This window comes from Diceros bicornis, chromosome 9 (genome assembly GCF_020826845.1).
Source record: "Diceros bicornis minor isolate mBicDic1 chromosome 9, mDicBic1.mat.cur, whole genome shotgun sequence".
Lineage (NCBI taxonomy): Eukaryota > Metazoa > Chordata > Mammalia > Perissodactyla > Rhinocerotidae > Diceros > Diceros bicornis.
In genome coordinates, this window is record NC_080748.1 from 8,182,939 (window position 1) to 8,205,864 (window position 22,926).

General features: G+C 42.7%; 1 protein-coding gene across 2 annotated transcripts in view; it reads right to left on the minus strand.

Annotated features, from left to right (window-relative positions):
- MIPEP (mitochondrial intermediate peptidase) overlaps positions 1 to 17,553 on the minus strand; it is a 172,022-nt gene extending 154,469 nt beyond the window's left edge. The window contains exons 1-5 of one of the 2 annotated variants that reach the window (XM_058547857.1): positions 17,284 to 17,552; positions 14,115 to 14,288; positions 10,608 to 10,696; positions 7,501 to 7,587; positions 448 to 511 (exon numbers count right to left, since the gene is read on the minus strand). In XM_058547857.1, the coding sequence (XP_058403840.1) occupies positions 448 to 511; positions 7,501 to 7,587; positions 10,608 to 10,696; positions 14,115 to 14,288; positions 17,284 to 17,472 (603 nt within the window). In that variant the 5' untranslated portion in view covers positions 17,473 to 17,552. Of the gene's footprint in view, positions 1 to 447; positions 512 to 7,500; positions 7,588 to 10,607; positions 10,697 to 14,114; positions 14,289 to 17,283 lie in introns of both variants that reach the window. The other variant, XM_058547856.1, reaches the window with a different exon arrangement.
- Positions 17,554 to 22,926: the final 5,373 nt, after the last annotated feature.

Sequence of the window (22,926 nt, forward strand, 5' to 3'; positions counted from 1 at the left end):
ACTGTATAACCCACGCTTACTGCTTCCAGAACAAAACTGTGTGGAGCTGTCAAAGACACGGTTAATGTGAGTAAACACGTTTCTGTAAAGGTCTTAATGATAGTAGTCCCTGTACTGCCACTTCCAGACCTGAATCCTCAATGGCATCAGCTTTCCTGCTCTCGTGCCTGCCCTTCCTGATACTGCCCATCTCACCCTAATTCCACGACATCTAAAACACCCAACTGTCTCAAGTAATTTCTTAATTCTGAATTATCATGGATGATAGGCCAACTTCTAGAGAGCACTACACATTCAAATACAACCTATGGAAGAATTTCATAATATAAACAACCCAAGAGTTTTTTTAATATGCAAATTCAAGCAATATACAAGGACTGGAGCAACAAAGATGCCAATTAAATATTAGCAAAACAAGAGGAGTCAAAACAGAGAGGCAAGATTTACCTTTTCTTTGTCTAGATGGATTCCACTGATTTCAAAATCAAACATAAACAGTTCGGCCACTCGCCTAGAAATAAAATGCGGCCCAGGTTATAAGAGGTAATAACAATTGTTAACAAAAATCAGTTTTTGGTTAAATAAATTGGTCTTTTTTAACATTACTGCCCAAAAGCCAGATGTTTCAACACACACACACAGATAATCTGTTTGAAACCAGGAGCGTAACCTCTTAGAAGTGGAGCACAGCAGCCAGCTGACTGGCGGGGTGTTCAGCTCTCCTACGGATGACCAGGTGCCGTAACATCACGCTCACTGTACAATAAGCCTTAAATCGAACCAAAAGAATGACGATTACTCCAATGAGGCCAAATTTGCCTCCTGCTTTTTTCCAAAGGAGGTGTACATCTTTTCAACTATGCAGCTGCCTTTCCTTCAAAAAATACCTGCTGCCTACTATATGCAATGTTCCAAATAAGTACTTGTGGGACAGACACATGCTGCCTGTTGCAACAGGTAAGCCTGTACATGTGTAACTATAATAGATTTTATATCTAGCATATTTATTTATATTACTTATTTATATTTAGCATATTTATATTTAACAGAACTATACTCTAAGCTTCTTGTGAGTAAAGATTTCCATATGTTCCATAAGGCATGGTCCCATAAGGGGATAAACACTTTTTGAATGAATGAATACAATACAAGACATAAACAGGAACCAACCCTGATGGCCTAGCAGTTAAAGTTTCGCACGCTCTGCTTCGGCAGCCCTGGTTCAGTTCCCGGGTGCAGAACCACACCACCGTCTGTCAGTAGCCATGCTCTGGTGGCGGGTCACGTAGAAGAACTTAACAACTATACACAACTACGTACTAGGGCTTTGGAGGGGGTGCGGGGAGAAGGAAGATCGGCAACAAACGTTAGCTTAGGGTAAATCTCCCCCTGGGAAAAACAAAGATATAAACACGGGTACAAATAAAGTGTTTGGAGACTTCGAAGAAGACCATCAATAATAATAGCAGCAGTACTTAAAACATCACCTTTTATTCCCACATCACTATTAAAAAGCAAGCTCTTTATCAGCTTCAAGCCACCATCCTCTTCCCCTTGTGCTTAATTTGCTTAAGATCTGTGAAGGAAGATTCCTCACTACTTCAAGAATTAGTACTAGTATGCTTTGTAAAGATCAACATTTTTTTTTTTTGCAAGGAAGATCAGCCCTGTGCTAACATCTGCCAATCCGCCTCCTTTTTTTTTTTTCTTTTTTTTTGCTGAGGAAGACTGGCCCTGGGCTAACATCCATGCCCATCTTCCTCCACTTTATATGGGACGCCACCACAGCATGGCTTGACAAGCGGTGCGTCGGTGAGCGCCCAGGATCCAAACCAGCGAACCCCGGGCCACCGCAGCAGAGCGCACGCACGTAACCGCTTGCACCACCAGGCCGGCCCCTAAAGATCAACATTTTTTAATGATCATAAAATGCATCTGCAAACTTAACAACAGGCCCCAACTCCCTAACCTCTCCCTGATGTAACAATTTAATCAGAACAATAAACAACAACCACAATGAAAGCATTTTGGATAACAGTTCTTCAACTCCATTAGAGTGAAAAAACCTGGTCCAGGAGATAATAGTCTAACATCACTCATAAATAAGTATGACTGATAAATATTGGGGGATCAGGAAACAAGAGTATATCTCACAGAACTTATGTTAGTATTACTAAAATGTAAGATATAATTGCCTATCACTTATTTATTGGCATATGAAAATTGCTCATAAATGGCAGCTAATTACTTGTTGGTAAGGAGGAGGAAGATTAGAAAGAAATAGTGCAGTCAACCAAAATGACCCCTTCTCTCCTTCCCTACTACCACCATCCTAGTTCAGGCTGCTATCACTCGGGCCCTGACACACTGTAAGCACCCACAACGGGCCGCCGTGCCTCCAGTGCTCCAACCCTGCAGGAGATCTTTCTCAGCATCACAAGTCCTTGGCATGACTCACCTGGCACCTCATGAAATGCCCTGTCTTCCACGTTGAGGTCTCTGAATACCATCCTCCCCACCAACCAAATTAGGGGCCTCTGCTATGAGCTCCAACAGCATTTGTGATCTTCACTTAACAAACTTAATTAAAAGAAAAATATATGTTGGGTAAACACAGAATTTTTGAAAAGGTTGTGTTGAAGCCATAGGATGGAAAGTTGTGGTCAGAGCCCTTCATTGTACTGGGTTATAAATGCTTTATTTGATGTTTAAGTATAGTAAGTAAAGAGGGAACAAAAAATAGCTTCAACCAATGTTTAAATGTCAATGTATGTACTGCAGAACATGAAAAACAATTATGATTAGCTTTTTGTGTAAGAGCTTATTCCTTTATTCATAGAGTACAAACTTGTGAAAGCTACCATGATAATTACTTATTTATTTCAACTCCATCCAAATCCCAATAATTAAAAACATGAAACCATCTATACTTGGACAATTTTTCAAAGGCCTTCTGCATGAGATTTTCAGTTTTTCTTCCAACTAGTAGCAGCTTCTTAGAATATTAAATTCTTGGATGTTGTGCCGGAAGCTGAGTCTCTTGGCTAACCAGAATTGTTTTCTTTCCAATCCCACTGCATGCTTGGAACCAATTTCCAGTGTAACACATCTTTCTGTCAATAATATTTTTTTTAAAAATCTACTTTTCTTCTGGAATTAAGTTATTCAAATATTTGATCTACTCTCCTGCCTTTCCTTGAATTTTCATAATGGATATATTTATCTTCCTGATTATTGTACCAATATACCCTCAATGAACAGAATTAAAGTTCTTCTAAAATTCTGAAAACTCAATAGACCACATTAATAATTTAGTCATATACTTCTTTCTTAAATAATGTAAAGTGCCTCACTCAAGCCCCTAAACTGTCCCCATTATCTCCACCTCACACTGATCTCCTTCCTAAACAGTCAACCCAAAAAACATACCACTCTCTTTTCTAGCAAAGGTATCTTCTGTTTGTTTTAACAAAAGAAAAGAAAGATAGCAAGGGTTGATAAATTGGGGATGGGAATTTATCGTATAACATGTTTATTATATAATAAAGGCTTACTGTATAACAGCTTTACTGTAGAAATATATGAAAAAATTAAAATCACTAATCCCACCAAAGATAACCACTATTAAAATTCTTGTATTTCCTTCCAATCTACTTCATTTTTTTTAAGGCTATGAAGAGGAGGTCTAATTAAATAGATAAGGTTAGAGAAATCGGCACAGTGCCCAGCATAGTAGGTACCTGAAAAATGTTTGCTGAGTTTCTGAACAGACATAAGGGGCACTAAATTGATTCCTTCACTCTTAAACATCCATTGCCCCAGGAGGCCAGGTTGTGGCGGAGGGGGCGGGGGGGGTGTGTGTGTGGACCACACGACACACGACACCCAACGGGACCCCTGTCCTGAGAAGCACAGGCTGAGGCAGCATCTTTGGTCTCATGAAAATACTGTCTTGGGGGCAATTAACTTTTGGCTAACATCAACAACAATAAAGACCTTCTCCTGGCTTCTATCCAATCTAGTTTCAATATGTTATACTACTTATTTAGAATAACTGGGACTTGACAACATAGGCTTTAGTATCTTGCTTTTTCTTATAAAATTATATCACAAACATTGAACATTTCTCTATATCTTCATATCCTTCAAAAACATGGTTTTTAATGTTGATATTGTGTTTCGTCATATGGACTAAAAATGCTTTCATTTTTCCCACTCCAGTAAACTATGCTATGATTAAAATCCTTATTACATACATCTTTTTATCCTTGTTTATTTCCTTAGGATAAATTTCAAGAAATTACATTGATCAAAAAGTATGCACATTGATATATAGTACCAAATTGTCATCTATAAAGATTTATCAGTTTACCTTAACTAGAGAGGACCCATTACCTCAAACCATCAAAACACTAATCTTACTGTTTCAACCTCATCACTTGATGGGCTCTTGGCTTTGTGTTATCTTCTTTAATGGTGGTAGGTCCTATTTACTGAATGACTACTATGTGCTGGATAATGACAAAGCATTTTACATTAATTATTTCATTGAGACCTCTAAATAATCCTATGCAGTACTTTTTTATTCTCCTCTTACAGAGGGGAAAACCAAGGTGTGGAAAGCTATGGAGCCAATATCCACCGGACACAGTCTAATGCTAGAGGCCACATCTCCAGCCACCACTTTACACACAAAATAAATATTCTTTATTTTGTGAAATGAGAGTTTCACAAAAAGAATCCTTTACCCATTCTTCTACAGAGGGTTCATTTTTTCCTTTTTTTAATAATTTGTAAGGCCTCTTAACATAGTAAATACATTAATCCTTTATCATGTAAGTAACATTTGTGTATTCTTACTTTGAATGTGGAAAGGTTTTGGCATACCAAAGTTTGCAGTTTTTATATAATCAAATCAGAATCTTTTCTTTTGTGGTCTGACTTTAATATTATGCTAAGAAAGACCTTCCAAATTCCAAGATTATTAGTACTCTTATGATTTTTTTTTTAAATATTTACATCTTTAATTGACCTACTTTTTCCTCAAAATAGTTATCCACTGGCCTAACATTTTTAACTGAAAACCAAGTCTTTCCCTACTGATGTGAAATGACACTTCTATCACATACTGAATACAGTCATATATATTTGTGTGTGTATCTGAAATTTCTCTATTCTTTCATTGATCTAATTGACTATTCCGGCATAAGTATAATGCTCTTGTAAATATAGTATTTTTATAATATATCTTACTGTCTGGTACAAGTCCCTTTTTAGTACTCTTCTTTACCAGATTTTTCCTGCCTATTTTGGCATATTTATTGTCTATGCCTTCAAAGTCATTTTAAGTAACAAAAACAACCTTCTTTAGACATAGGTTGGATAGCACTAAACTCACAGACCAGTAGGGAACACTAGTGAGCTTTCCTCTTTCTTATCTAAGGATACAGCATGGTTTCTATTTAAACATCATCTTTCATGCGTCCCAGGTGTGACTGTGTTTTCAGGTTCCACACTCTTTGCCTTCCTGAGTTTATTCCAAGGTGTACTACAGCTTCTGTTGCTCTTGTGACTGGGATTTTCTCTCCACTATATTTTCTGAAGAATGTGTTTGTTATATTCTTTGCATACAAGAGAGCTCTTGATGGTTTTGGAAAACACCAAGTAAAACAGGTTTCTTTATGGCTGGACTTCTCGGAGACTCTAATATACTAAAATTCTCCGAGAGGAAAATACATTAATATGTCAGATTTCCAAATTTACTGACCAACAGGACCCCTCTAGGAATACTTTATAATAGCTCATAGACCTAGCATTTCAAGGAATGCATATAAGAATAAAATGATGGTCTACTCAATTTAAATCATTTCTTTTACACATTAACTTGTCATGACAAGATAATTCATTAAATCTATAATTCTTTGTTTTAGCCATTGTCTTATACTTCACCATAGGCAAGGTTCTTTCTGGGTTCTAGACAACACTGTCGATGACGTATAAGTGCCATGATTTTCGATAATCATTACTTCAAATTCTTGTTTCCACCCACTTCCAAGGTACCTTTCCTTTCTAGCATATTGATATCCTACCCAGCTTATTCTTCCCAGTGTATTTATCATTTTGTTATTTAAAAAATCCTATCGGAATTTTCAGTAACATCTAGAAATGTGGTATGTATCCTATTAGCACAAGTCCTCTGTATCTAAAATAGCCTGCTATTCCACTGCAATTTTTACACATTAAATATGGAAAGGTGAATCTTTAGTAAAGTCAGATTATGAATAACCTGCTATTGCTACTCAGTCAGTACCAGCCGAGTATAAATCTGGCACAATTAAGCAGGCATTCAACTTTTGCTTGTTTTGCTAATGAAGGCAATAGAAAGCTCAAGCCTAAAATTATAATAAAGAGAAACTAACCTGACAGTACAGCGAGCTTTACTAGCATCCTGAGCACCAGGATGGATGAGGTGAAATAAGACCAAACCAATACCTGCATGCCAGGCAGTCTGGTGAAAACTAGCCCTCCAAGACAGCCTCCCTGTGCTACTCGTACAGCATAGTACTCATATACCAGATTAACACAACTGATCCACCATCCACCGATCCCTGGAGCATACAGCTTCACCTGGGTCACAAGCCACATATGGTGACAGAAGGGAGAGAAAGAAGCAGGAGGAGGGAGAACTGAGGAGCTAAAGGAAACAAGTATCCCATAAATAAAAGTAGATAAACAAGTACAAACAGGTAAGAAAAAACATTAATCTCTGTGCTACGAGACAAATAATATATAGGTAGGTTAATGACAAACCCTGCTGTACTTATTTTATAAATAAATAAATCTGAGCAAAGAAATATGATATCCAAAATCCTATATCAAATATTTTTATGTATTGACTTAGAAATGAAGCCTTTTTGATTCAGATTAATAAACGTAATCTAATGAACCAAAGCAAACCATTTCAAGGATCTTGACATCCACCCAGTAAATGAAATTAATTGGCTTACATCTTCTGGTGGCATCGATTATGGAATTTTAAGCATGAAGCTAAGTGTAATTATCAAGTGTTTAGAAGACTTCATTCATTGGTGAAGCTCCTACCACAAGCCACGTGATGTCGTAGGTGCTGAGGATGCAGCAGTGAATAAAAGAGACCAAGTCCCTGCCCTCAAGGAGCTTCTGGTCCAGTGAGGTAGAGAGATGATAAACAAACGAACACACAGGTAGGATAATGCTGGAAGTGATTAGGACTAAGAAGAAAAAGAAAGCAGGGTAAGAGGAAGAAGCACGACCTGGTACAGATACTATGGTGGAGAGAGCACAGACATATGGTGGGGGTAGGCAGGCTTCGAGAGACACGGGGGGCTGCAAGTGCAGAGATGTGGGGGAGAGGGGGGCTGCGAGTACGGAGACATGGGGAGGTCAGGAGTGGGGGGGGGTTGGGGGGTCTTCCAATATTACTCTACAGTCACAATCACAATGAATGAAACGAATGAGTACCTGGTTTCTAGATCAAGGGAATCGACGAGTTTTTTATCAGCTAGTAATTTTTGCAGACTTTGATATAATTCCACGTTTGTGTTCAACCTAGAAAGATTACAAATGAAAAAAATTAAATGATTTTCTAATACCTTTAATTTTACATCAAAAGAATATGTCAAATTCTGGCATATACACGCTCAGAGACCAAAGGTCTGGGGTTTTGTTTGTTTCTTCCTTTGGCTTGGGACTAGAATCACCACACTGAGCACAGGAACAGGCAGTCTGCTAGGCCAAGCGTCAAGGTACTAACTGTTGGAAGTTAAAAGGATAAATTTAAAGCCAGTCAGCAGCTGGGGTCAGAAAAGCAGACAGGAAAGAAGGGAGGAACATGATAACTGATGATTTGACTCCACTGCCACTGAGAACCAGTCCCCGTCAGCAACATGCCAACAGCCATTTGTTTTTTTAATAAAAGAAGAGGAGTGAGGATTGGGGGAGGATACACACACACAGACTCTATAGTCCTGAACGGGGTATGTACCCTGGAACCTGGGCTACCTTTGCTTGTCTGGGGGAGCAGTAGCACACGCTGTGAGGAGAGCTCAAGGACACAGGTTCCAGAGCCACACACCAGGCTGCAGCACCAGCCCTACTCCTCTGACCTTGGGGCAGTTACTGACCTCCCTCAGCTTGTTAGACCTTAACGTCGTCCTGAGGGGTAAACGAGATGACGAGCGCACAGCACACACTCTGCACATGGACAGACCACAGCCACTGTCAGGTGCCGTGCCAGCCTGCCTCTGGCCCCCCAACCTGAGCACTGCTCTCAACCTAATTCAGGGTACCACTTCAGGTCCTGAGTCCTTCTTCCCTGGATGCCAAAAGCCCTGGCACTCCCAGGCCTAAGTAGTGAGCCACTTCTAGATACAATCTGAGTCCTGTCAGGTGGATCCGCAGGGAAGGGCGAGGTTATAAGGACCAACCACCAATTCCTACTCAGGGACTCCAGGATGGCCTGGTTCCCCAGTCAGTTCACAATCAATAACCTGCAGTTTTATAAAAATCGAAGGGTTTCTGTTGCCATGGTTCTCATGGGCCACCCCAAACCCCAAGGGAACTGAGGCAGTCAGTGCCAACCGAAAAGCCCTCAAGAGGAAGGGCAGGAACCCGGGGGGAAAGTCCACGTGGGCGCCAATTCCTCCCGCCCGTTCACCCAACGAGCCACTCCACGTCAGAAGGACAGCACTTCAGAGGCAGCCTGCACCGCACCCTCCTCAGAAGCCTGGACAAATGTTTCACGTTGTAAGACCCTGAGATAAAGTCTATATTTTAAGCTTATATTTGGCGTTAATTCTAAACAAACACACCTAATTTTAGGCTTTTTTTCCACTACTGGAAAATAAGTCAATTCTACGCATGCAGCTAAAACATCAACTGCAGCAGTTACGACATGACTCAGACTACAGGGGAAAACGAGTCAGTGCTGGGCGGGGAGGGAAAGCAGAGCTCCAGCGAAGGCCACGGGCTCTGCCTCAGGACTTGACTTCCCCGTCCCAGGCAGGCCTGGGCCGCAGCGGAGCGCAACAAAGAACAGACGAGCTCTTCCAGGCGAAGCGAGGACCTGGCACACACACTCTTGACAACACTTCGCTACCAATTAGGGTTTCCCACTGCCCTCCCACAAAATTAAGAGCCCATGTCCTTTAGACCAGATGTGTATCTAAATTCGGGCACAACAGCATTCTGGGTGCCTCAGGCAGGTGACCTGGCAGCTCTGACTCATTTCTTGGGGCCTCTCCCCAGGCAGTGTTCTTTTTCCCAGGGAGTCCCCAGTGTCAGCCCCGTCATCATGCCCAGTGTCTGGAATGTGTAGGGACCAGGTTATCCTATTGGACGAGCTGATTTTCAATAAGAAAAATCACATGCATTGTCCCAAAGAGCAAAATGGTGCTCGATGGGGGACAAGCAGCACATCCCGAAGCATCAGGTCCTCAAGGAAGCCTTGTCAAACTAGAGACACTGACCCCTCCTCCAACATCTGCTTCGTGAAATACAGTCTCTCGATGTTTCTTCAGTGGTAAATTCATGCCAGGTGAGTCCCGCGCTCTCCCTAGCTTTAGACACTTTCTGGCAGGGCGTCATGTGCCTAAATGATTGAATATAGCACTGCCCACCCCTAAGCTATTTTAAAAAGCACGCTGGAGCTCTCATAAATGGCTTAAAATATATATATATATATATATATATATAGTGAGGGGATCAGCTCTGTGCTAACATCTGCCAATCCTCCTCTTTTTTTGCCAAGGAAGACTGGCCCTGGGCTAGCATCCGTGCCCATCTTCCTCCACTTTATATGGGACACCGCCACAGCATGGCTTACCAAGCGGTGCGTCGGTGCGCGCCGGGATCCGAACCGGGGAACGCCGGGCCGCTGCAGCGGAGCTCACACACTTAACCGCTTGCGCCACCGGGCCGGCCCCCTGGCTTAAAATATTTAAATTCACCTCAAAATCACTTTAAAATAACTCACTTCATCATAGCCTCAGCCCTCTCGGATAATATTATGATCTCCTTAGACCTCCCAATCCCAAATCCACAGGGACTGCAAGGCGGCTGTGTAGAGACAGTGTCGGCTTCCTGCCCTGCGGCCCACAGCCACCAGTGAAACCGCAATTTAATCACACGATAATCTATAGTCTCCAACTTGCCACTGAGATACTAAGCAAGATACCCCTACTTAACTTAAACAAGAACAACGGTAATAAGGATGCTGGATGTCTGCTATATGCCTCACACCATTATAAGCACTTTATATTTATTATCCCATTTTCCTTAAGACAACTCTAAGAGGCAAATCATTTTATTACTCCATTTACAGACAAGGAAACTAAGTGACAGAACAGATAAATAGCTAGCCCAAAGTCACACTGCAAGTACTGGGAAGGTGAGCGCAGCGGCCTGCCCCCGGCTCTCCCTCTGCCCCTCCACCCTGGGCAGCAGGCAGTGGTAGCACACACCATCCCCCCTTTGCAGGGCAGGGGCAAGCCCTATGGACAAATTTCCTAAAGGACAAATCCACGAAACCATGTCAGCCAATGCTGTAATGAAGGGGGAACGGAACATACTTTTCTACCATGGTGCCAATACTTCTACAAGCTTCTTCCGCAGCCTCTCTGAATGCTGGCTCAGGGTGAGCAATTTTCACAAAATCAGCCTAATAAAGAGGAAAGACAAAACCAAGAGGGAATTTGATGGAAAGCTTTCTTTTAGGATCTGAGGGCAAAAATAAAAACCTGTGTTTTAAAATGTGCCATCTGGCTTAACCTATGCATTTCCATTACTGAGATTTTCCTCAACTAGTAGGGCAAAGCAGCTTTTCTGAACCTTTATTAATTCTGTTATTCCTTGGAACCACATTTGTTTCACTGCAGAGAAAATACTTTAACCTTTAGAAAAGTCTTTCTCCTTCAAATATCAACACCAAGTGAATTCTTCCTAATTGTATAGTTCAAAAAGCAGACTCTTGTTTCAAATATTCTAAAACTTGCTGACTTAAAATTGTTTGCAATATGGTTCTCACATGTTAACCTGGCTCCAGAGAACAACTCTTAGAGGCTTTTCCTTTTTTTTAAATTGACACGCAGTATAGTTTCAAAACCAATTTAACTACATTCTAGCCTTTGTGAAGAAAACAAAGGCATATTCTCTCTCTATCCTTTCAATAAATATGAATTCCCAGTCCCAGCCGAAACAGCAGAGCCACCACTGCTGCGGCTGCTGCTACGCTGACCTTAGGATTGCACTGAGCTACAATTCTTCTTTACAGAAAATGAAATCAGGTAAAACTAGATTTTAGTTTTCATGCTAACTGCAGCAAGTTGCAAAAGAGAAGTACAGGGGAACTACAAAATACTACGTATTTTCATCATTCTCCAAGAAGACAACATGTGTGACTATAACATGAAATAAAATCACAAGGTAAAATTTCCTAATTTTATTATCAAATAGTTTTTAATGTAAAAACATTTAAATCCACAGTTTGATACATTTGATGTAACAATAAGATAACATTAGTACTAAAGCACCTGAAAATAAGCTATATAAAATTTATAAATTGTACAAATTACTAATCTATATGTTGTAGAACATACAATATTAAATTCAAAACACCAGCATACATTTTAAAACTCATTTGTAATAGTGATGAGGAAAATAACGCTGTTATATAGCAACTGTATTAAAAAAGAAAAAAACAAAATGTACATTTGGTGGGAAAAAGTCTGTAAAACCAATGCATTATAATGGTATTGATCTTACCTGCAGGTAAAATCTTAAAAACTGTAGAAGGAAGAAGGTTCTTTGAATTTTTTTTACCCAAAGATTTACATATATAAATCACATTATAGTTTTTAAATGTGATATTATTATACTTCATAAATATAAAAACTTTCAAAAATAGGACAAGCTATGGGGCAGAGAAGTTAAAATCTTTTAGCAAAGAGCAAAAGCAAAAATGGGGAAAATATCCGAGAACACTGCTTAATTAAGAGGCAGGCTAAGACAACAGACAGCGAGTTGTGGGATTTTTGACCGAAAAAGCCAATACTTGACTCCACATAAGTGAAACTCACTGACACACTTTCCTGTTCAGGTTTCAGTGACACAATTAAGCGGAGAGGTGTGAGGCCTCCTTTGTGGCAGTACGTCTCCCTTTGCTACCCACCTGCTGAGGGACAGAATCAAGACCCAAAAAACTGAGGACTACAAGGAGCCTGAAACACATCTCACTTCACTCCTGGGAAAAAAACTTTTAAGATAAGATATCTAATCAATTTCCATAAAACTGGGAAGCTTATGGGGCCGGTCCGGTGGCACAAGCGGTTAAGTGCGCGTGCTCCGCTGCGGCGGCCCAGGGTTCGCTGGTTCGGATCCTGGGCGCGCAGCAACGCACTGCTTGGCAAGCCATGCTGTGGCGGCGTCCCATATAAAGTGGAGGAAGATGGGCACAGATGTTAGCCCAGAGCCGTCTTCCTCAGCAAAAAAAAAAAAAAAAAGAGGAGGATTGGCGGATGTTAGCACAGGGCTGATCTCCTCACAAAAAAAAAAAAAAAAAAAACTGGGAAGCTTATAGTGACTGTATGATAATCTGAAAGGTGTTACTGCTCAATTCACATGTATGGGAGGAAGGAAATTTTCTGAAAAAAGGAAAAAGCAAAGATGGGGAGGTGTTACGCTGGTAAAAGAAGCCAATCTCAAAACGTAAATATGATTCCATTTCTCTGACATTTTAGAAAAGACAAACTACAGGGATGGAGAACAGATCGGGAGTTGCCAGAGGTAAGAGGTGAGGGGCTGGTGTGACTATAAAGAGAGCTTTTTTGGGGTGATGGAATAGTTATGTATCCTGATTGTCGTGGTGGCTACATGAGTACATGAGTTACAAGTCATAGAACTGTACCACCCTCTAAAAGAAGTAAATTTCACTGTATGATAATTTTAAAAATAAACAAACACTTTCTAAAAAGATGGAGGCTAACCAACTTGCCAACCTCTCCAGGTAAGGAAGACCTGCTCATCACACCTGAGCAGCCAGCCAGCCCCTAGAGGGGTACAGAACGGCAGGTAAGAGCATGAGTTCAGCAGCCCGACTGCCTGGCCTCAAAGCCTAGCTCCACCACTTCCTGGCTAGGTGACCTGGGGCACACCCCTTCACCTCTTAGTGCCTCTCTTTCCTCATCTGAAAATGGAGATATGCTGAGGTGGTCAAATCAGTTAATCCAGGTAAAGCTCTTACCAGGGTCTGGTGCCTAGTAAGATCTAAAAAAAAGTCACCCCAGAATATAAGCAACACGAGGTCAGAGACTGTCTTATTCATGACCGCATTCCCAGTGCCTAGAACAGTGCCTGGCACATGGTGGGGCCTCAATATTAAATGACTGTGGAAAAAAAGCTATTTACAGCCCAGTACCAAGTAGACAGGATCACGACTGATCACAATGTTGGATTACGTGCACTACTACAATCGCCTTCATGATACTACAAATCAAGATGCGGTTCTTCTGGGCTGATTGAAAATCATGCCTTCTATCATGGGTTTCTTAGGTGGTGAAGAGACCCAGGTAAGCTTCTATTTCAACTTCAAAATGAGAAAACAAAAGGAAGCCCTTAATACAATTAATTTGATGGCAAACCTTATTTTTAATTAGAAAAGGCACTCCTGAAAGGTTTAGAAAAACTAGTTTTTCAAAAGATTAATTTTATTGTAAATGTACAGACAAATGTTCTATTAGAATTTTGGTAGAAGTTTTCATGAATGAAGAATCTTTGTCGAATGAAGAATCTTTGTCAAATTAAGAATCTTTGCCATACAAGTAATCATTCTTTTATCATATATTACATATATATTTTCTCAAATATACATATTAAAGTACAAGTTCAAAATACAGCCTGCTCCTATACAGTTTTCCATTTCTAATGACATACTTCACTGTAACAAATTACACCCAACAGTTCTCAAATAGTTCAGACGTTTGTAACCTTACAGTCTAATATTAAACCTAATAAACTTAGCTGAAATGTTAACAGTTTGAGAGAGAGAGAGCTTCAAGTCTTACACCAAGCGAGCGTCTTACCAAGTCAGCCACCCTGCACAAGGAATCGGAGAGCTCGTCAAAGATGAGAACGGTCTGGGGCCCCGGGGGCGTACAACACACACGCTCCACAAGCAAGTCCGCCTTTCTCAAGGCGTTTTCTTGTGCGATACGAAATCCTTCTGGGGCACTGAGCTCAGGAACTCCAAAAAGACCCTGAAATCAAAAGAATACTTCTAATTTGTACCTAAAAATATGATTTTTTGGTATTAAGTATAAATACTTTTTTCACAAAGGAAATCTTGGTTTTCATTGGTATATCATATAATTACAACACCTGTGATCACAGATACCACTTTCACATTCCCTATATCATGCACATAAATTAGACAAAAAATGTTTTAAGAATGTAACTTTTCTTCAATTTTTAATTATTTTATAAAAAACAGAAATAGAATGATACAGGTTCCAAATCCAGCTAATGTCACTAGTACAGAACCTAACTCATAAAGTGGTTACAAAGTTAAATTAGATAATATATGTTAAAAAAAAAAATTTTTAACAGTGCCTGGCACATAAAAGCCTTTAAGAGACGTTAGCTATAATCATTAGCTGTGTAACCTTGGCCGAGTCCTCTCTCCTCCTAGGACTGATTTTTTCATCAGGCACAATGCAGATGACCATACATATCTCACAGTATGGGTACAGGGACTAGGTTAGAAAGTGTACATAAAGTCCTTAGGACACCGTCAGGCATCGAGTCAGGTCCAGTACACAGTACCAATTACTCCACAATTATAAAATAGGGAGGATGAGTGATTATTGAGCACATAGATATTTTAGAAAGATTTAATAAACATGTTATCTAAAGTACACAGTACACGTCTTGGCATGCAGCAGATGCATAATAAATGTTTTGTGTTTTTTTTCTTCCTGAGTGCAATAACAAGTGCGATTGAACTGATACAGGAAAAAGCTTATTCTCATCCGATTAGTGATTTTTGTCTTGATATCAAGATATTAAAATGCTTTTGGAAAAACATAAAATTTGCTGCCCATTTCAGCCTGTGACTTGGTTTAAGTTCTTTCATTTAAATCACACAATCCTAGAGCAGGAACTATCCTTCTCCTTTTACAGATAAGGAAACACACTTTAAGAGGTTAAAAAAACATGTTTGAGGTCACTAATGGTAGGAAAGACAGAACTTGAACCTGCTCCCTACATCTCTAAAGCCCACACTCTCTCCACACTTCTGTACTGCTATTTATCTGTTTGGAAGTCTTCCTCCTGAGAAGGCGAGCTCCTAGAGGTAAGAACCCTGCTCTTCACCATTTTAACCAGCTGCCCAACGTAATGCCCAACACACAGAAGAACTGACGAATGAAACAAATTAATGGACTAGACGCTTAACTTCATAGATTACCTTTGTAGATGCTTAACATGTTGATTTGGGGAAATACCAATGGGTAAAACTTTCAGGTCTGATAAGGCCTACTGTTTCTGCAAGAAGGGATGCAGGAAGTTGTTCACCTTTTCAAAATATATTAAGAAGTTGAAGAAAATAAAGACAGTTGGGTGCACAGCAGAATAAAACCAAAAAGAAATGTCTTTTTTTTTGAGGGGGAAGATTTGCCCTAAGCTAACATCTGTTGCCAATCTTCCTCCTTTTTCGCCCTCAAAGCCCCAGTACATAGATGTGTATAGTTGGAAGTTCTTCTGGTTCTTCTAGGTGAGCCACCGCCACAGCATGGCTACTGACAGACAAGTGGCATGGTTCTGCGCCTGGGAACTGAACCCAGGCCAACGAAGCGGAGCGCACCAAACTTGAACTGCTAGCCTGTCAGGGCTGGCTCAACCAAAAACAAACTTGATTTAATTTGATTCAAGTACAGACTATTTATTTTCACTTCCCAGCACACCTCCCCATACAACACTTGGGAATTCTAAATCTCAGGCTACCAGTTATGGTAATGCTAAAAAACTACATAAACCTTTGAGGGTTTTTGTCTGTCTGTTTTAGTCAAAAACCAATGCACATATTTGAAAATCTGATATAAGTACCTAAAATCATGATTTACAAAAGAAAAATTAATAAAGCTAAAGTTATATTTCATCCACCCAAAACCAAGCTTACTCTTTCCGTCTTTCTGCTCAGTACCTACGAGTAGTTCTCCTCCTCCTCACACCAACTACGTTAATACCAACATTATTTACCCGTATGGAAGCTAGTGCAGCAAATTTCATACAAAAATAATTTTAAAACAGACAAAGCTAATGACAGGGATAATATAAGAAAACACATCATTAGGCTTACTGTAACCATATCCTAGGCTCTTCTTTATAAGAAAGACAGTGGTAAAAATAATAAAGAAATTAAAAAGACAAAAATAAAAATAACAATCTAAAGCGGACAAAATTCACAAATGCAAAATAGAACAGGCACTAGGTAAGTCCCTTTCAAGCTTGCCTTCGTTTCACCTTTAATTCCGTCATTCAATAAATATTACTGAGTGCCTACTCAATGCCAGACACCATGCTGGGCGTGTGGATATAAGATATAAAAATAAACAGGAACCAAAGAATTCACTCAGTGACTTCCCAGGGGAAGAAGTCAACATGACCGACTCCATCGCACTATACAGGAAATTAGACCGTTCTCAACAGTTCTGAGTTTTAAAAGAAAACAAAGCGAGCCCAAAGCTCTGAAAAAAATGATGGAATTTCGGGCATCAATGGAACTAATGAGAAAACTAAAGGAAAGCGTGTCCTTGCAAAAAGACACTTGAAACCGCACGTGAACTCACAGGGCGAGGCCTTGCACTGCACAAGCGTAGGGCTGGAGCACAAGGGAACTTGGTCGGGGGCTGGGCTGAGTGTGAGAAGACGGCGGGACCGGGCAGGCGGGATCCACCGCCACCGCCAAGACCAACTATTTCAGGTTCACGTGGGGCAAGAGGCTCACGCAGAGGCAGCACCCGGCACCCACATTTTGCGGACGGGACCACTCAAGGCCGCCCCGCCCGCTTTAAACCAGCCCCTAAAGAGGAGGTCAAGGTCACCCAGGGCGCAAACGACACCCTACTGTACCAAGTGGGCTCTGCCCGGCTCCTCCCAGACCCAAACGACCTTGCCCAGATCCCCGCTGGCCACGCGGAGAAGGGGCCGGCTGCACTCGGGGGGACGGGGAAAGGCCCCTCTCGCGCCGCTCACCCGGCGCTCGCCGAAGAGGCCCACGCGGCTGCCCTGGGGCTTGACATTGAAGGCGGCGCCCACCGGGGACCAGCTGGTGCTGACCCCTCGGGCCCGGATCCCGGCTCCGAGGCCGCCCAGGCCCGCTCGCGCCGGCCGCAGAACCGCTGCCCGGGCACTGAGGCCGCCTAGCCCTCGGGCGCACAGCATCGCGGTCTGCAGCAGCCCCTTTCCCCGCCACGAGGCCCCCGCCCGGCACCGCAGCTCCAGCCGGGAGCACCGGCGCCGCGTTTCCAAGGTAGCGGCACACGCCGCGCCACGTGACGCCCGCGCTTCCGGCTCCGGGCTCCGGGCCCTCAGGACGGGGGCACGTCGGCGTCCCTGGGGCAAGAGCGTCACCCCGCCGCCTTCTCGGCAGCCGCTGCGGTCTCGCGCCCCCGTGTGCCTGGAGTAATGAACCGCCAAGGTTTGCCCTTCCCGCCCACGTGACTCAGCGGGGGGGGGCCGCCTCCCTCCAGGAGGAACGCTTCCGGGAGGGGCGGTGCGCGTCAGAGACGGCGGCCAGCGGGGCGGGGTCCCTTCCCGGTGGGCAGGGCCGCCGACGCTGACCGACTCCCTCGGCCTCTACTCCGAGAGACGGTTGAGATTAAATGGACGGCGTGACCGCGCCCAGAGCTACGGTGGTGTGGAACCGAGTAAACTACCAGTGACTCCTCACTTATTTTGACTTGTAAAGTTGTCATAATAATCTAGGATATAAATTTGTAGAGGGAGGATTTCGCCCCAGAATGACAAGATTTGGGGCGTGACGGGGAGAAGAAACGTGACGGCGCTGCTGGGGAGGACGTGGGGACCCCGGACGTCCGAGGAGCCGGAGCCTGCTCTGAGGGAGCGGAAACCACGCGGCAGCTGGAGTCGGCCCGGTGCTCGCCCCGGATCCGCGCTGAACCCTGCGGGACTTGAGCGTCCTCGGCTGCGGAGGGCAGTTGTAGTGGGCGCCGCATCTGTCTCCCGGGAGAGCGCGGAGGCCGAGTGCAAGGGTTTTGTTAGCGGTATGGTGTTCTCACTTTGAAAGGCTTCTGTGAGTGGAGTTGGAAAAGGGATTGAGGAAAGTGAGGTTGCCGAAGCAACTCGCGTATGTTGCCTGGCTGTCCCCAGACACCTGCCGCTTCTTGGGGGGCCTGGGGGGCCGAATGGGACTGGCCTCCTGAGAGCTGACCCTTCCGGGGAAGTGGAGCCAGGTGGCGGGGGAGAGGAAGAAGACCGCGTGGGAGAGCAACAGGAGGGAGAGCCTGCTCCTGCGGCCTTCTGCCGCTCCTCGGAATACGGGCTCAGCCCCGGCTTCACGCGGGAGCTGGATGCCAACTGATTCGGGTACACTGGAGTCTGAGTGCAGAGGGCGTCGACGGCTGTGGGCTTCCGTGAACTAATTACAGGAGGCTTCATTTGCCTTGGATACCAGAGGTGTGCCTTGTGCAAAGGAACAAGAACCCAAATGAACCTTTTTATTCTATGGCAAACTACAGTCACGTTTCCTTAAAGGTGCTTTATTTGAAGTCTTTTCCCAGCTTTTCTCACCTGAATGTTTGGTCTCAGGGTAAATAAAGCTCTGCTCGTTTTAACATTGCATGTTGGGTTTGAGCAGTGCTAAGAACCTCTAAAGTTCCAGAGAGCCAAAAGTGAAGGCTAAGAGCGGTGTGTGCTTCCTATGGATAGCATCTAACCCCAACCCCCCCAACCCCCAAACAATTCAGTTTTAAATGAACTTTGTTTCCATTTTAGCCTGGTAGGGGGAAAAAGCCCAAATGATAATGCTGATAAATAACAATTAAAATTTAGTTAAGACAAGTACCATTATGTACCTATACAATTGTTTATAACTTAACCATAAATTCTGTATTTCATTGTGTATATATAGTAGGCTGTGATTTCATTTTCTACTGGTTTCTTAATCAGAGATTTTAAATTATTTAAAATCCCCAAATTTTAACTCCATGTTGATTAACATCACATTATCTATAACTGTTGCTTCTTAGGGCAGCCACTCCACATTGCAGGCCTAATGCTTGTATAGCAGGTCCTTACAAAGATGGCAAGTGTCATATAAAAAAGAAAGTTCAGGAGCCGGCCTGTTGGCATAGTGGTTGAGTTCACGCACTCTGCTTTGGCTGCCTAGAGTTCATGGGTTCAGATCCCAGGCACGGACCTACACACTGCTCATAAAGCTGTGCTGTGGCGGCGTCCCACATGTAAAATGGTGGGAGGTGGGCACAGCTGTTAGCTCAGGGCCAGTCTTCCTCAGGAAAAAGAGTATTGGCAATGGCAACCGATGTTAGCTCAGGGCTAATCTTCCTCACCAAAAAAAAGAAAATTCATCAATATATTTGACAAAAATGCTTATTTTATCATATTTTTTTAAAGGGAGTTTCAAATCTGAGAGATTTTCTTTAGCCCAGAATAGTTTTTATACAAGGATACCTAACCATTTTTAATGCAAACATTTAACCCTAAAAGCGCCCTCAGGGGATGATGGCTAATCAGAATGGCACCTTCTCTGGCCACGGTAGCTATTTCCAAGATGGTATTGATCCAATCAGAGCCACTGAAATGCAATCTGCAACTTTGGAAGGACTGTTGAAGAAAAGGCAAGATCTCTTTTTCAAGCTAAGTTAGAACTTCAGCTGGCAGCTATCTTGCTAATCTACAGAGCTCGAAAACAAAGGCAAACAGCGCTGGAGATAACCCAGTCCTGACGACATCGTTTAGGCCCCTAAACCCAGCTGTACCTGAAGGCAGAGATACCCCTGGACCATTTTGTTTTGTGAGCCAACAAATTCTGTTTGCTTAAACCAGTCTGATGCAGGTTTTGTTGTTTGTTGTTGTTGTCACTACTGCTTTTGTCTAAAGGAATCTTAAGTGGTCTATGGTCCAAACTCGTGTCTTGTGTCTCAGAGAGCCTGGCAGAGTTAGACTTTTAAAAACTGCAGTCCAGGGCTGGCCCTGTGGCTTAGCGGTTAAGTGCGTGCGCTCCGCTACTGGTGGCCTGGGTTCGGATCCCAGGGGCGCACACAGACGCACCGCTTCTCTGGCCATGCTGAGGCCGTGTCCCACATACAGCAACTAGAAGAATGTGCAGCTGTGACATACAACTACTGGGGCTTTGGGGGGAAAAAAACTGCAGTCCAGGTTCACAGACAACCGATGAAGCATAATCCCAAATGGCAGATTGGACACCTCTCCGCCCACCGCTGCCAGTCAACTTTATCTTTTTAAAGTCCTTTAAAATGTGCTTTACATCTCATCTTCCATATTTGTCCCACAAAAAAGAATTGTGTAAGAGCTTGTATGCTATGTCCTGGGCATAAGTTGTGCTTTTTTTCTTGATGCCTATCTCAGCCTATGAAGTTGTGTTCCTTAATAGAAGGAGTTAGCACAGGTATTTCCCCATTCAGTCATAACAAAACCAGACTTTACACTGGGGAAAGACAGCTTGGATTATTACAGTTCAAAAAAGCCAAAGAAGCCAAAGAATAAGGACTTTGGCTCGTTACATAAAATGATCAGTCATTCTGTTGCTGAGCAGCAGGGCAGCAGGGCAAGTGCAGGACGCGGGGTGCGAAATGGAGGGAGGCACTGGCTCCCTCCCCGGTCAAGTGCGTGAGTGTCAGCACCCTCTCCAGAGGGAGCGCCTCCTTCCATTTTGCACCCTGGGTGCCTCGCCTGCTTCCCCCTATTCCTGGCTCTGTTCTAGAAGAAACATAAATTAAGGAAGGCCAATTAAATACCTATAAACAGAAATTATTTCTGTATATTTCCAAAATTTTCCATAACCACCAAGTACTTTTTTAATATTTCATCTGCAGCAGTGCTGCCTGCTTATAATGAGAATTCAGAAAAATCCCATGTTCCCAGGGAATGACGATATCATTACCACCGTGTTGACTTGGTTGGAGTATGGATAGAATGGCTCCGAGTCCCAATTTCAGTGGCACTCCCTGTCAGACAGCCCGTCCTGGGCTGTGGTTTGGAAAATGCTCTAGCTTGCATATGCGCTGAGCTTCCATCCTTTTCCTTCTTTATTAGTTGCTCTCAACTAAGAGAAAAGTGTTATCAAGTTAATTTAGGCATGTGTAATACTTCCAGAATTTTAGAGGAGGGTTAGGACCATAGGAAATTAATTCAGTTCAACTACTATTGTGCAATAGGAGGCTGGGGCACAGAAAGGCTAAATAATGCACCCAATTCACATTCCTTTGTTGTGGCAGGAATAACAATCCATACATCTCAATTCTTAGTCTTGGGCTTTTTCCACTATAATCCTATGCCCCTCCCTTTGGACCATAGACCACTTAAGATTCCTTTAGACAAAAGCAGTAGTGACAACAACAACAAACAACAAAACCTGCATCAGACTGGTTTAAGCAAACAGAGAATTTGTTGGCTCACAAAACAAAATGGTCCAGGGGTATCTCTGCCTTCAGGTACAGCTGGGTTTAGGGGCCTAAACGATGTCGTCAGGACTGGGTTATCTCCAGCGCTGTTTGCCTTTGTTTTCGAGCTCTGTAGATTAGCAAGATAGCTGCCAGCTGAAGTTCTAACTTAGCTTGAAAAAGAGATCTTGCCTTTTCTTCAACAGTCCTTCCAAAGTTGCAGATTGCATTTCAGTGGCTCTGATTGGATCAATACCATCTTGGAAATAGCTACCGTGGCCAGAGAAGGTGCCATTCTGATTAGCCAGGCCTGAATCCCATGTTCACCCCAGAGTGTGGGGTCTACACCATCTGAAAGACTTGGTCTGAGAGTGAACATTAAGGATACTTTTATCAGAAGAAAGGGAAGTGGATGGTACTTATCTGAACAAGAAATGTCCGCTATGGCCTGAAGGACAAGTTTCCCTTTTACCCCACTCTCTTGATAAATTCATCCCCATCCTTCACTTCCAACTGTAACTCGGGTGTCTCTGTCCAGTAACCTTTTTCTTTTGCGTAGCTCGTTTAAAAATTTTATAAGGTAAATAGTGAAGGAAATCTAATGGAATTTACCCTGCTGGGTTTTGGACTTGTTTGGGCCCTGTGATCCCTTTTTGTTCTTCCTGTTTCTCCCTTTTGGAATGGAACTGTCTACCCTATGCTTTCCCACCATTGTATTTTGGAAGCAGATAACTTGCTGTCTGGTTTCTTGGGTTCACAGATGGAAAAGAATTTTGCCCCAGGATAAGTCACAATAGCTATCACCTATAACGAACTTAAATGATTTAGCTAATGATATTGGGGGCTTTGAGTTGATGATATTTAGATGAGATTTTTAAAGTTAGAGTTTGTGCTGAAATTGTTAAGACTTGGGGATGTTGGGATGGGATGAATGTATTTTGCATGTGGGAAAGACATGAATTTGGGGGGACCAGAGAGCCCACTGTTATAGGTTGAATTGTGCCTCCCAAAATGATACATTGAAGTCCTAACACTTGATATCTGTGAATGATAGGATCTTTGCAGATATAATCAGGTCAAGATGAGGTCATATTGGATTAGACTGGGCCCTAATCCAATATGACTGGTATCCTTATAAGAAGAATAAATTTGTACACAGACAGACACAGAAGGAAGACAGCCTTGTGAAGATGGAGGTAGAGCTTAGAGTAATGCTTCCACAAGCCAAGGATTG